We start from the raw sequence: 14166 nt of genomic DNA on the forward strand, positions 1-14166 counted from the left end.
CAAGGAGTATAAAGGTCAAAGGAAAAGATCCTTGCTTCCACATCACGCATGTGAAATCATAAAAAGAAGATGTGACTCAACAGCAGCTAGACCCAGACCCTGCAGAAATAACAGCTGAAAAGCAATCTATAGAAATCATAAACATACATCCAAGCAGTGATATAGAAGAATTAAATGACAAAACCATCTAATAGAAACATCAGCAAAATGAATATCCATAGAATGAACCATCTTAGTGAAACATAAATCATTATAACATCAAAACTGATAAATCAATAAAGAATCAATAAACCGACACAAGCAAACAACAAATAGTAACATCAATTTGAACCTACAATAGATACCAAAGAAAAAAACTCACTTCACAAAAATAAAAAAAAATTTTCCCACTACACAAAATAACACAAACTATACAATCACACTTATATAACAAAAGTTACAGAAGAAACAAAGGGGACAAGTAACTTCAGACAAGTCTAGACAACCGACAAGATGGGGTAAGCTGATTACAGATGAAGATCAGAAGAAAAGCTTCAAGACATCACAAGGACAAAGCAACAAGGACAATAGGATGAGACAGAACTGTCAAGCATCACAAAGAACTAGACAACATCAGGTCAAAAAGAAAGGACAATCTTCAAAGAAAATTAGGTTTGAATTGTGTAGAGTGGAAACATAATACAGCATAACATATCTTTAGCACATTCTCATTGCATCCAACAAAAATAGCAAGCATGCAATACACTATATAAATGACTGAAGAGTAAGACTGGAGTAGGTGAGTATACCCATGACAGGACATTCGTAGGTCAAATTTCATTACATGAAGATTCAAACAATTTCACATGTACATAACTGTACATAATGCAAATAGTTAAGAGCAGTCTAGTACCTTATCCATACCAAGGGACATATTATATCTTGATCTGGATAATAGTGCTTCTATTGCTCTATTATGTAAAAAGTTACATTGTATATATGTAAAATATACACTAACATATGGAAATAGATTTGTACTAACATGATTAGGGAAAGACAGATAGGGAATTTGTGTGACAGAGTTAGAATAGGGTCAGAATATTGTCTATAAATAAGATAGAACATAAGGTATTACAGTAATGTACATAGAATATCAATGTTTATTCATTTGGCTATTAAAAGCCTTGAGCATATTCTTAAGGTTGCTAACATTTTAGGCTTTAGGAACTAACACCCTAATATAGCATAAGATTGATACTTATGATACTAATATTTTTACTAACATTAAGACTGTTAAATTCTTTGTTAGAGGCATTAGAATAGTTTGAAGTTATAATGTTGCATATGAATTTACAGTAATCTATAGTTAAAAGGGTATGGATAGCTCCTGGCATAACCACTATAGCCTCTAAAGTGTGTGCAGCTTGCCCCACCTGCCATGCATATAACCAACACGCCTTTCGGGGCAAGGCTTTTGGTGGGCGTCCTTTGGCTTACATACCTTTTGAGCACCTGCAAATTGATTTCATAACAATGCCAAAGGCTGGACAATATAAATTCTGTCTAGTCATAGTGGATCAACTGACCAGGTGGACAGAAGCATTTCCTACTGCCCAAGCCACAGTGGCTTTTGTCACTAAGGTGCTTTTAAAAGAAATCATTCCTCATTTTGGCCTGCCTGTACAAATTGACTTGGACAGGGGAAATCACTTTACTGATTCAGACCATGTACCATATCACCCCCAGAGCTCAGGCCAAGTTGAACGGATGAACAGAGAACTTAAAACTATGATTGGCAAATTAATTATGCACTGGGACACATCTAAAATGGCCTGAAATTCTCCCTCTAGCTCTATTCTATCTTAGAAGCAGGCCCAGGAGAGATCTACACATCTTATCATATGAGATGCTTTTTGGACATCCTCCTATACAGACTAAGCCTTTTTGTCCTGCATATACATCACTATTAGGAGGAGATACTTCTATTGCTTCCTATATACATTATCTTTCAGATTCTTTATCTTTAATTTTGAGATCTTTCAGCCTTGTAAGTGATCATAACTTTGCTTGGGGAATGGTTCTTTGGTATATGGTTTAGTTGACTTTGGGCTAATTTACTTAAGCTTTCTAGGCCTCAGTTTCATCATTTGTCAAATGAGGTACTTTAAAAAAATCTCTGATCCCATGGATCTCATCATCCTAATGCTTATATGGCCTTGGCAAGACACATTATATCAGGTGGAATCCTTATAGAAATATTCCAAGAATATTGCCAAGCAAGCATAAGGTTTTTTTTGCAAATAGCTGCACATCTTTTTCTTAAGGAAATTTAAATCATTTTGAATTATCAAGCATTTATTTTTTTACTCTCCCACCTCCCCCAGCCCACTTAAAGAGAAGAAAGAAATAAAAGGAAGAAAAAAAGAGGAAAAAGGGAAAATACAGAATATTTATATTTCCTGGAAAGTTACACAAAACATATTTTCATGTTGGCTTCATCCAAAAATACATTATTTATCCTGCATATATTAATCTGTCATCTCTTTGTGAGGAGATGGGCATTGTTCTCTGTCAGTTTTATGAAATCATAGTTGATTGTATCATTGAATAGTGTTTTTTGTTTAAAATAGATTTTTATTGATATCTGAATTATATCGTATCATCAGTTTCCCTCACTATCCTTTTTCCTTTGTTCAGAGAGCTATTACCATGTAACAAATAGTATTTTTTACAAGATGATTTAAGTATCTACTACTTAGCACTGGGGAATCCAGAAAAAGATAGTTCCTGCCCTCAAGGAGTTCACACTCTAAAGGGGAAGCAATATAAAAAAAGAAACTGAAAAGGGATGGTGGCAGTGATGATGATGATGGTGGTGGTAGTGGTGGAGGAGGTGGAGTCAAAAGCAAGCAAAACAGCTGGTAGCAAATAAAGACAAAAAAGATCAGCTAATATTTTTCTAATTATTTAGATCTATCTTTATTTTTGAATTGTTTTGTAGTTGTATACATATCTTTCTTGTGTTCATTTGATAGGTAGACTCCCAAGTATTTTATGAATTCTAAAAGTTATTTCAAATGGAATTTCTTTTCCTCTTAGTTTTATAGTAACACACAGAAGTTGCTGATTTGTTTTTTTTTATCTACTGCAACTTTGCTGAAGTTATTTCAATCAATTTAAAAAAAAATTTTTTTTTAAACCCTTGTACTTTGGTGTATTGTCTCATAGGTGGAAGAGTGGTAAGGGTGGGCAATGGGGGTCAAGTGACTTGCCCAGGGTCACACAGCTGGGAAGTGGCTGAGGCCAGGTTTGAACCTAGGACCTCCTGTTTCTAGGACTGACTCTCACTCCACTGAGCTGCCCCTCAATCAATTTTAATTGACTTTCTCAGATTCTCTTAAGCCTACCATCACATCATCAGCAAAAAGGGATAATTTTATTTCTTTTTTTAACCAATACTTATTCCTTTAATTTCTTTTTCTTCTTGTTGTGGTTAGCATTTATAACACAATATCAGATAGAAATGGTGCCAGTGGACATCTTTGTTTCATCCCTGATCTTACTGGAAATGACTTTGGTTTATCCTGTTACATGTAATATTGGTTTTAGATATATTCTATTTATCATGTTAAGAGAAAATCCCATTTATTCCTGAATTTTCTAATATTTTTCAGGAAAATGGGTATTTTATATTAAGCTTGTTCTATATATTGAAAAAAATCATTATTTGTTTTGTTCTTATTAATATGGTGCTTACAGTTATAACTTTCCTTACTATTGCCTTTAATATTAAACCAATCCTCTATCTCTAGGCCTGGCTCTCAATCCACTGAGTCAACTAGCTGCCCCCTCTAGTTGATTTTTAATACTTTCTTTAATGGCCCTTTAATTATTCATTGTTGTCAGTAAATAAATTTGAGATTTACGCACCCTAATTATAATCATTGAGGGAAACAGTAGAAATGATGTACTGGCTCAGAGGAAATAAAGCAAAAAGCCCCAGATTTTAGAAGAGCTTTAAGCGTCTCCTTGGTATCCACAGGAAGTCTGTGAGTATAATCAGACTTCCTTTAGAATTCCCTCAACCAATCACAGTATGGTTCCTCAGGAAAACTAGTTTCCTGGTACTCAACTGTTGATCTATTGATGATAGATGAATTAATGTTATAAAAATTACTGATGAAGATTAATAACATATCTGACTGCGAATGATGATTGGTAATCAGTCACAGCTTCTGAAGATGAAGCTGGACACTTCTTTGTACCTTCAGACTTCCCTGAAACTCTCGAGACTGCCTCTTTCACTATTGTCAGGTCAACCAACAAAAGGTCAGTAGATGGTTTAAGCTTTGTAACAAGGGTTTTACTTAGGATGTTTAAATAATCAGGGAAACTGAGGGAAGGGAAGAGGGTTTAGGAATCACTAAATAAAATCTATTCCTAGCTCAAAGGTATTTAGTCCAACTATTTCAGAATGTTGGGCTGGCTGAGCCAGGCCTCATAGGCCTGCTGGATGTGGCACTGCTTGCCTATAGATATGGATTCGGTTGCAGCTTGATTGATGAGAATTAGTTGGATAAATCTTCTGTATATAATAATTTGAAGATAATAGTAGTTTGATGAATGATATCAATTGCCCTAAGACTAAGTAATAATACTGTAATCTCAAGGTATGCTATCTGATCCCTAGCCTACTCAATAAGTTGAGGAGAGAAATGTTTCACCTACCCACCCTGAACCCGGGCTCCAGACCGAGTCTGGGAGGTTTGGTCTTTCTCTCTCTCTCTTATATATGGCAAATTCCAACCAATGATCGGTCTCATGCCCTGGCATGGCATCAGGAATCTCCCAAGATTCCAAGCTTCAACTGGCAGCCCTGCCCCCCAGACATGGCTTTGAAGTTATCACTGAATAAAAAGAGAAATAAGAACACATACCATGTATGAGGTCTTATTTCCATGTTAAGTGGTACCTAGTGTTTTGCTACAAAGCAGATCTTGAGAATGTAGGGGGTGAATGAAGCCTAATCACCCTATTCACCTTAGGAGGAGCTTGATACAAGTGATAAGTGTCAGTGCTGTAAAAGATTCTTACCATCTCCTAAACATTAAGAAATTAGTCTCTAACCCCCTCAAATTTACCTTCTTGCATATACTCTGGGCTGTAACAAACCATCCGTATGGGAACTTAATTTGTATCCTTCATTGGAGAAAGATAAGCTAATTTGGGGCTGATCTGACGTTCAAGGCTATAGGACAACAGAACCTCACAACCTAGCATATGTCAAAGGGACATAAAGGTAATGAGTTACCCAAATCATGAAATGAACTCTGCTCTACCAATAATTCAATTTGGGTGTCCAAATTGTCATTTTAACCTCTTTGCATCTCAGTTTCCACATGTGAAAAACGAGCAGTTTGTACTAGATTATCTCCAACATCTAAAATTCTTTTCTGTAGTTAGCACGTTTTTTTTTTTGGGGGGGGGGAGGGGGTTCCTGCTACATACTGTACAGCAAAATTTAAAATGTAGCTCTGAGAAATCAACACTGGGCCCCAACTGCCTAGCTCCTGCTCTTTGGTCTTAGAATTGGTGCCAAGTCGGAAGTTAAAAGTTTTAAGAGAAAAAAAATAGAGAAAAGGATGTTAACTGAGTTGGAGAAAAACTGTAGTTTAAGTGAGGCATGCACCTAGAGAAAGGAGATCCTGGAGGTCAAAGCTGGCTTTAGACACTTCCTGGCTGTGTGACCCTGGACTTACCCTATTGCCTCACTCTTACCACTCTTCTGCCTTGGAACCAATATTAAATATTGATTCAAAACCAGAAGGTAAGGATTTTTTAAAAAGAGAGAGGGAGGCATGCAGAGAGAGGTATAAATGGAAATTAAGTCATCTGAGCTACAGGCACTGTTAAATCTTCAGAGATCCCTCATTGGGCATAATCTAACTCACCAGAAGGAATGTGACTTCAGCAAGTCAAAAACAAGGAACACAGCACTCTCCAAGGAAGTCTGGTAGCTTAAAAGAGTAAGTAGTCAAAGAAAGGGAAGTCCATCAAGGCAAGGTAGAACAACAACATGGACAGAACATTGCCTCATACTTTCTTGACTTCATAGTTAAGAGCCTGATTTGATTCTAATCCATCTTTAGTTATAGTCTAGAGTTCTGTTTTGGTTCAGAATAACATCAATGAAGATTGATCACTCAGGGAACCAGAGTAGTTTGGGAGTCAATATAGGCATTCAAAGTCATTCTAAGGACCATTTATGGCGATTTATGTTTCAAATCTAATTTTTAAAAAATCTATATAGCATTTTAAAGTTCAAAACATGCAATACAAATATTCATTCATCGGATTCTCATGACAATCTTGTGAGGCATGTGCTTCAGGTATTATTAACCCCATTTAACAGATGAGGAAACTGAATCGGAGATTAAATTACCTATCCAAGACCATACGACTCATAAATTGAATTAAAAAAGGCAAGTCTCATCTGATTTTAAATCTCTTTTTCTACTATATTATGATAATCTGTTATGAAGAGACCTGGTTATTAAGCAACAGCCTTGTTCAAGCAATCAGTCTAGAATTTTTCATTTCCTTAATTCTTCCTCTCTATTGGCTACATAGTAGTCTGGATCTACACTTCAAACAATGAACTAAAACCAAATTAACCTTTGGGATTAAGGACAATATAATGTGTCCTATGTCTGATCCTATGCATGGATAAATTCTATTTCAACTATGCCAGCAAGTAGAATAAGAAAGTAAAATGAAGGATTAACAGAGAGCTCATAAAAAAGAGTATTTAAACAAACCCAAGCAAAGGTCACTAGAGAGCAGGAAGAAAAGAAAAATAAGAAAAAATAGCAAGATAGTATAAGGAAAAAAAAGCCAGTAGATTAGATAATATTTTAGTCACACTGAAGTAGTAATGGTTAATGATTTTAGATTTTTTTAGTGCCACAGACCCCATAAACAAACTTGTGTTCTAATCATCTATTCAAGATAAATCAAAAGCACCAGAGGGAATGGAAAGATTATCCTAAAGACACTGGAGCAAACAATGGGGGCCCTCCAGGAAGTCCTCTGAAAGAAACTAGTCTTATTTCAATTGTCATGTTACACTTTTTCACCTATTATGCATTCTCTGGCTCTCAGGAAATACTTCAAAAGAGTCTCAGAATAAGGCTAGTGTTCTTCAAAGTCAGTCTAAGTAAAAACTAGCAGTGATATGGTCACCACAATTCACAGGGCCCCCATCATGGGAATCATTTTCCCAGGCTATTTTTAAACAACTAATTTAGTACCTTTTTTTTTCCTCTTCTGCACAAATTCTGAGCGTCTCAGGGTGCTGGGTGCTGTTCTTCGGTAACAACTATTCCTTCCCCATAAGTCTAAGCTCCTCAATTTGTCTTCTTCCTCCAAAGCTGAGACCCTCTGCAGTTCTGAGGAGCTTGGAGGAGTCCCAGGGTGATGGTCTTTTGTGCCTTTCCCGGGATTCTCTAAATTATCTAAGATGAACTTTCTGTCTTTGAGTGACACTTTTTCTGGCTTGTCATTGCAATTATATTCCATTTCTTGAAAATCCGTGTCTCTGTAATCCTGAGATTTGCTCTCACAATCTGAAAATTGAGTATCATAGCCTTCATTTTCTTTATGAAAACTGGTCTGATCAACAGAATGAGTCTCTGGTTTGGGGCAAGAATTGTTTTGAAAATTATTCTTATGCTCTATGTACCAGTTGGTTGCCTTCTTCCTTTCACTGTCAAAGTTAAAATCTCTGCAGCCCATATACTCAGCATTAATTTCTCTATAATCTCTAGATTCATAATTCAAATATTTAAGGTCACCATCACAGCAATTAGCTTTCCTAAATTCCTCAGATTTGTCATTAAAATTCATAGGGAACATATACCACCGTTGAAGATCATCAAAATTCCCCAGACGATCATCTAAAATCCTGCAGTCTGTCCACTGCCCACCGGTATTTTTATAAGCATCAGGATCATAATCCAAATTCCTGTAATCTTCAAAGTGGTCATTAGACTTCTTCCAGTCTCCAGTTCTCTGGTCTGGAGCTGTTCTTTCTGTATGCCAGTCACCCATATTTCTATAACTCAGTTTCCCATAGTCCACATTTTCTGACTTCATATAATCGCCACCATCTCGATTCACACTTTCTGTGGTCTTCTTAAAATTTGCACAGTAACAGTCCACATTCTGAGAGTCAACACAGCTTGGTTCATCTTTTCCAAATTCCCAATAACCGCAATCCCGTTTTCTATAGTTCCTGTTTTGCCCCTCAGTCCAATATTTCAAATCTAAAACTTGTTCTCTATAACAACGATCTACTTCAGTAAGGTTTCTTTTTTGTATATTGCTACAATCCTCATACTCCCAGCTAGGGACTCTAGGCCCCTTCTTCACTGGCTTTGCTTCCTCTCTAATCCTTTGGGGTTCACCCATATTTAAAGTGTAATAAACCTGGAAAGTGGGCACATTCTCCACTCCACAACTCTTTCTTCTATGGATTCACGCGGTGCTGAAATTCAGGCAGGTGCAGCTTAGCCCAGGGCTGTATTCCTCCTCAGATATTTCTTGGTTAAGACACTCCCTTCTCTTGATGCCTCAGCTGGGACCCAGTAGAGTATGTAGTTATTTAAACCTAAGTATCCAATCACCAAGTGAGTTATATTATCTTTCCCCATCTGGGCTGGAAGGTAATTAGTAACTAGTATCATGTGACTTTAGTTGGCAGCATTGTTTGGTGTTTCCCTCAAGCTAGTCAAACTGGCTGGGCTGCTTTGTCATGGTAAAGGCTGGAGCCTTTGGAACTGCTTGGAGGGCTGGGTAGGGGTGTCAAGAAAAGCTAGGTAAAAGGGGAAACTACCTTCAAAAACACTTCCGTTAAGTGGTCAAATAAAATTATTTCATAGGAAATCCAAGCAGTCTCCCAATTCTTTTTCCTTCTTCTAATTTCTGAATCCAGTCTTCTCTTATGCTTACCCTCCAAAATTCAAGCACTGCTTCCCACCCCCACCCCCCCCAGAGGTCAGCTTCTTTTTTTTCTCTAGGGCTTTACTACAGAAAATATCAGGTTACCAGAAAGAGCATAATCAAATTACAAATTAGTACCATTAAAACTCCTAGATGTATTGAAGAAATGAAAGAGAAGAATTATTTCCTCCTCCAGTCAGATGAAGAGACAATTTCAGTATTATAGAACATATATGGAATATTAGACTTTACCAGAAAATTATTTCAAACTTCCTGCCTAAGAAGCCTGAGAAATATTCATCTTCTTCCTTATATTTAGCATTAAGGATCTTTTCCTCATTGCTTTAATTTCTGAGAGTCCTTAAACTTTTGTCCAGTCCCTGATCATGGCAGAGTAAGAAAGGATTAGAATGGAAGAGTTCAGAGACCTGGCTTCTAGTCTCAAGATCTCTATTGATTAAATGGTGACCAAGACCCTCTGGGAGCTTAATCTGTAAAATGAAGAAATTAGGACTTAGTCTCTTTATCTATAAATCGAAGAGGTTAATAATAAACTCATTGAACTCTAGGATTGCTCTGAAGCCCACATTTATGATCTTCAAGTTTCCTTGCAGCATTAAAATTCTAAATTCCTTCTTTTCTCAAGCCCCTAATATATTTATTATACATTCTGTAAGTACTCTACTAGCATAAATATACACACACACAAACATAGACCCATGTGTGTATGTATATGTATATATTCAAACATGGTCAATCTGTGTCCAAATGTCCTTAGCTCCCCATGTAGGCAAAGATGGCTGATGAGCCAGAACCAAGTGGTAGTCTGTTAGTCAATAAGCCTTTATTAAGCATTTACCACATACCAAGCATTGCACTAGGAATGCAAAGAAAGGCAAAAACCAGTCTCTACCCTCCTGATGTGCATATTCTAATGAGAGTGACAGCATATATAAATAGCTAGGTACATAAAAGCCATAGGCAGACCAGGTGAAAGTAATCTGAAAGGGGAAGGTGGGAAGGTATTAGTGCTGGAGTAGGTAGGGGAAAGTTGCAGAGAGGGGAGCTGGAAAGGCTTCAAGCAAAAAAGGAGGATTTGAGCTAAGGTATGAACAGATGAAAATGAGCTCTCTTTCCTCATGTTCATAAAGACAACAAAAAGACCTCTATAGTGTGCTAAACAAAGAAGCTGGGGAAGTCCATATTGCCAGTCATCTAGCCAAAGACAGGTGTGTTGTGAGGAAGATTAGTTAGTTAATTAAGTATTAAGGTTGATCTAGCAGGAAGCCTGGGGCATTCTATGATGGAATGAAGGAGGAGGACGTAGACACCTTGTGCCCTGAGAGAGAGAGACTCCATTAGAGGTGGGCAAACTGTTGCCAGCCCAGGGAGATCTCAGGCCCTGCTTCCTGATTTCCTTGGGATCTTGAGTGGAGGTGTATTTCCAGCAAGAGGAGAAGACCTACAGAGCAGAACCAAGCAGAGAAGGAGTTTGAGACCTGGTGGACAGCACCTCAAGTTCACTCACTCTTCTTGGATATCTTGGACCACCTAGGATTTTGGCATCCTGTGAACCTCTTTGGAAAACTGTGAGAACCCTCAAAGCCACCCCTCTGATCCATAGCTGTGCTGTTCGAGTCTGGCTGGTACCAGGCTTGAATCGGCTCTCAAGACTGCACTGCTTCTTGGGCCCTGCTTGTAAGATCACTTAGATTAGTGTAGAAATAAGTCCTCCCCTTGCCCAGTGGTTTTATCCTTTAGATTTTAAGTATAGAAATCCCTTTCCCACCTTTTAGTTAAACATAATTAAAGCTGTTAAAACCCCTTTTACCTTGCCTGCTTATTTCTAGACTCTGGCCTAGGGAGAGCAGGGTGACAGTTAAGATCAACTGCCATTCCCGTTATAGATCCAGTGAACTCCTTATCCAGGTCCAGGCTCTCTTACACCCCAGTGTGTGTACCCACAACTATTTAGATTATATTTTAACATCCCTGGTGCCCTCCATTACCTATATTTTCTACAGTGGTAATAGCCAAAAGACCCTTTTCTGGCCAGTGGGGAATCTGAATATCAAGAAGCCAGTGCCAAATTCCTCAGGCAGTCCCTCTAGCATGAAATTAGCACCAAGTTCCCTCATCATTAACTCCACAGCAGGTCCAGGTTCCCTACTATACTCCCCACCAACCTCCAAAGCCTAGTCCTATATGGCCCAGATAAGAAGTCTAAAATCACTAGGTCTTAGCAGTCTGGTGCCCCTTTCAGCCAGGTATCCCAGAGGACCCGATTTCCATCTTCCCTGACTGATCCCCACCTATATTGTAAATCTTTCCCCTCAATAAAATTTGCTTGCTTTACTTTTCTCTGCTAATTCCCATTTCATGCTGTATTGGTACTGTGGCATTCACCTTGTCTGCACCCTGCTTGCTATCCCAAACTTCATTCAAATTACATTAAGACAGGCAAGGACTTTTGTAACTCCAGAGGGGTAAGAGATGCAGCATTAGTGAAAAGCCAGTGGCCTGCTGTAAACAGCATTATCTCCTCGTCCAGTTGCCACATGGCCATCAAACAGTATTTGGTGCTGCAGCTTTTTCTGTTATATTTATTCTTTTCTGATTTTATGTATCAGAAAAAGAATGGATCAAGTTATACCTTTGTAAGCCATGGAAAGCTGAGAAAATACACAGTTTCAGAAACTGGAGCCCAGAGCAGAGTTTGTCAGTGGCTAAAGCAGCAGGACAATGAAGAACTACCTGAACAGCAGTCTGATTAAGCGAGTCCAGCAGTCAAGACATCATATCCTAAAAGAAAGTGAACTTGGGAGGGGAGTAGAGTTGATAGTCACCATTCTGTGAGTCTTCTATTCTCAGGGATGGAAGTGGAAGAGAATGAGTTCCTAGCTTCAAAGGTTTTTGTACTTTGGTTCTTACTATATCTTCTTGATACATGGAAAAACTAATGTTTTATTGACTAATTGATACTGATAAGAGACCAAATGGTCAAGATGATTTTTTGAGGTAGTAATCAGTGGTTAGATGATCTCTAGTACCTGACTTGATTGATATTTAGAGGAATTCACTGAAGGTGCGCTCAGAAGTGGACCCTTCAGGGTTGCCCCTAGAATCTTGATGGGAAGCATAGTAACTGCCTTCCTGAGATCTGAATTGTCAGAGCAAGTGAGAGGTATAAGAGTGGCTGCAGAGCTCCTGTTTATATTTACAAAACTTTTTGGTTATGATATAGAGTTTATTGTTTGCTTTAGCTCCCTATATCTTCTATATTCAGAAGGCTATAAGGACAACTCAAACATATTACTTACTTTCCTCACAAATGAAATTTCCATGTTGGCAGTTCAGCTGAGTGGGTACTACTGAGTTCATAAGACACCCACTGTTCCCTCTCCTAACCACCAATAGACACCATCTCCAATTCACTGGTCACTTTGGCTCTGCCCTACTTCTTCACCATACTGAAAAAGAGAAGGGCAGGCTAATATCAATAAATTACTAATAATGTACTGAACTGCTTCCTAATCTGAAAGCTGTTGCTTTGCCATTGGTCAAACTATGATTTTGACAGCAAACCAATGGGCAGGCAAAACAATTTGACAGGATATCAGTGATCCATAAATCATTTTGAGACACAATGTAGGATAATGGCTAGGAGTTAGGGATATGGATCCTAACTCTATTTCTGCTATTATTAACTAGTTGTGTGATCTCCAGTGAGTCATTTAACATTTCTAGGTCCCAGTTTCCTGCCTTGTAAAAATAATAGTCAGTCTAGATAATCTGTTTTCTTCCACTTCTCACAATCTATAATGCTATGATCTCCTTTATAACTAATCTAATCTTCCACTGAAGAGACCTTCCAAGTATGACAATGGAGAGAACTTTGTTCCCTCTAGAGCAAATGAAAAGCCTTGATATAACTAGTATGATAGAAAACACACCTACTAAATCAACTGAGAGGAGATAAAAGGGAAGAATAAATTATGGGTCAAAGGCACAATAGGTATACAAACAAGATAGCAGACAGGAATGAAAACGAAATTAAGGACTTCTCATCCATTAGTGAGAAATTGGAAGGGCAGTATCTAGTTGATTTCAGAGTACATTTTCTGAGATTCAGAAATTATTTTAGAGTTTCTTTTTCCTCATCTAGGATCCACTTATACTCATGGTATAAATATTCATTAGAATCCTTGCCTACCTTCTGTGTTTATCACTTTTATAGACCAAGAAGCAATTGTCTCAGCTCTTCATCTATCTCTATATTCTTGAACATTGCTGAGTCCTGGATCAACAAGAATTTTAAATGGGATGGGATTTGTCTTGGTTTCTTCAAGATTATAATGTGTGTACATGTATGCATATTGTGGAAAAGGAAATGTCATAGGGAAATTTCCTTCTTTGCTCAGTGTTTTTTTTAAAAACCTTACCTTCCATCCTAGAATCAATACAGTGTATTGGTTCTAAGGCATAAGAGTCATAAAAAGTCTAAGAAATGGAAGTTAAATGACTTGCCCAGAGACATACAGCCAGGAAGTGACTGAGGTAAAATCTGAACCCAGTACCTCCCATCTGTAGGCCTGGCTTTCAAACTACTGAAACAACTAGCTACCACCCTTTGCTTAGTCTTAATATCACAGGTGAGAAAAAATTTCTCCAGATCCTGGTCCTCTTGTTCTGTAATTTCTATCCTTTATTTTCCATAATAGGAATTTCCTGCTGCTCCTTATACCAATAATATCCCCTCCACTGTTTAGAGGACTGGATATCAGGGACAATAGTTTCATAACATCTCAACATTCTGTTCCTTGCTATCATGTTAGAGTTTACTTTTTAATTTTTTCATCTATAAAATAATTATTTGAACTAAATGACCCTTAGAGTCTCCTAATCCTATCCTTTTATGATTCTATAGTCTAATTTAAATCTAATAAAACTGGAAAAGACTATGTGACAATTTTTTCTCCATAGAAAATGAGGCTTCAAATGAAAAATACTCGAAGTCAATTACTTACAAATAAAATCTTGGTTATAATAAAATATGCAGTCTGATTTAAATCAAACCATCTGAGTTTGACTCAGATGTGAAAAATTTTAATGTGCTAATAATAAGTTCAAGAACTTAAATCAGGTAATACTTGAAGAAATGTGATAGATAATCTCTTGCTTTTTTGG

At 37.5% G+C, this 14166-nt stretch overlaps 1 protein-coding gene across 1 annotated transcript in view; it reads right to left on the reverse strand.

Annotated features, from left to right (window-relative positions):
- LOC123234303 (dynamin binding protein) overlaps nucleotides 1–8448 on the reverse strand; it is a 65404-nt gene extending 56956 nt beyond the window's left edge. The window contains exon 1 of the mRNA XM_044660217.1: nucleotides 7290–8448. Within this exon, the coding sequence (XP_044516152.1) occupies nucleotides 7290–8448 (1159 nt within the window). The remainder of the gene's footprint in view (nucleotides 1–7289) is intronic.
- Nucleotides 8449–14166: the final 5718 nt, after the last annotated feature.

The sequence above is a fragment of the Gracilinanus agilis genome, chromosome 2 (assembly GCF_016433145.1).
Source record: "Gracilinanus agilis isolate LMUSP501 chromosome 2, AgileGrace, whole genome shotgun sequence".
In the NCBI taxonomy this organism is placed as follows: domain Eukaryota; kingdom Metazoa; phylum Chordata; class Mammalia; order Didelphimorphia; family Didelphidae; genus Gracilinanus; species Gracilinanus agilis.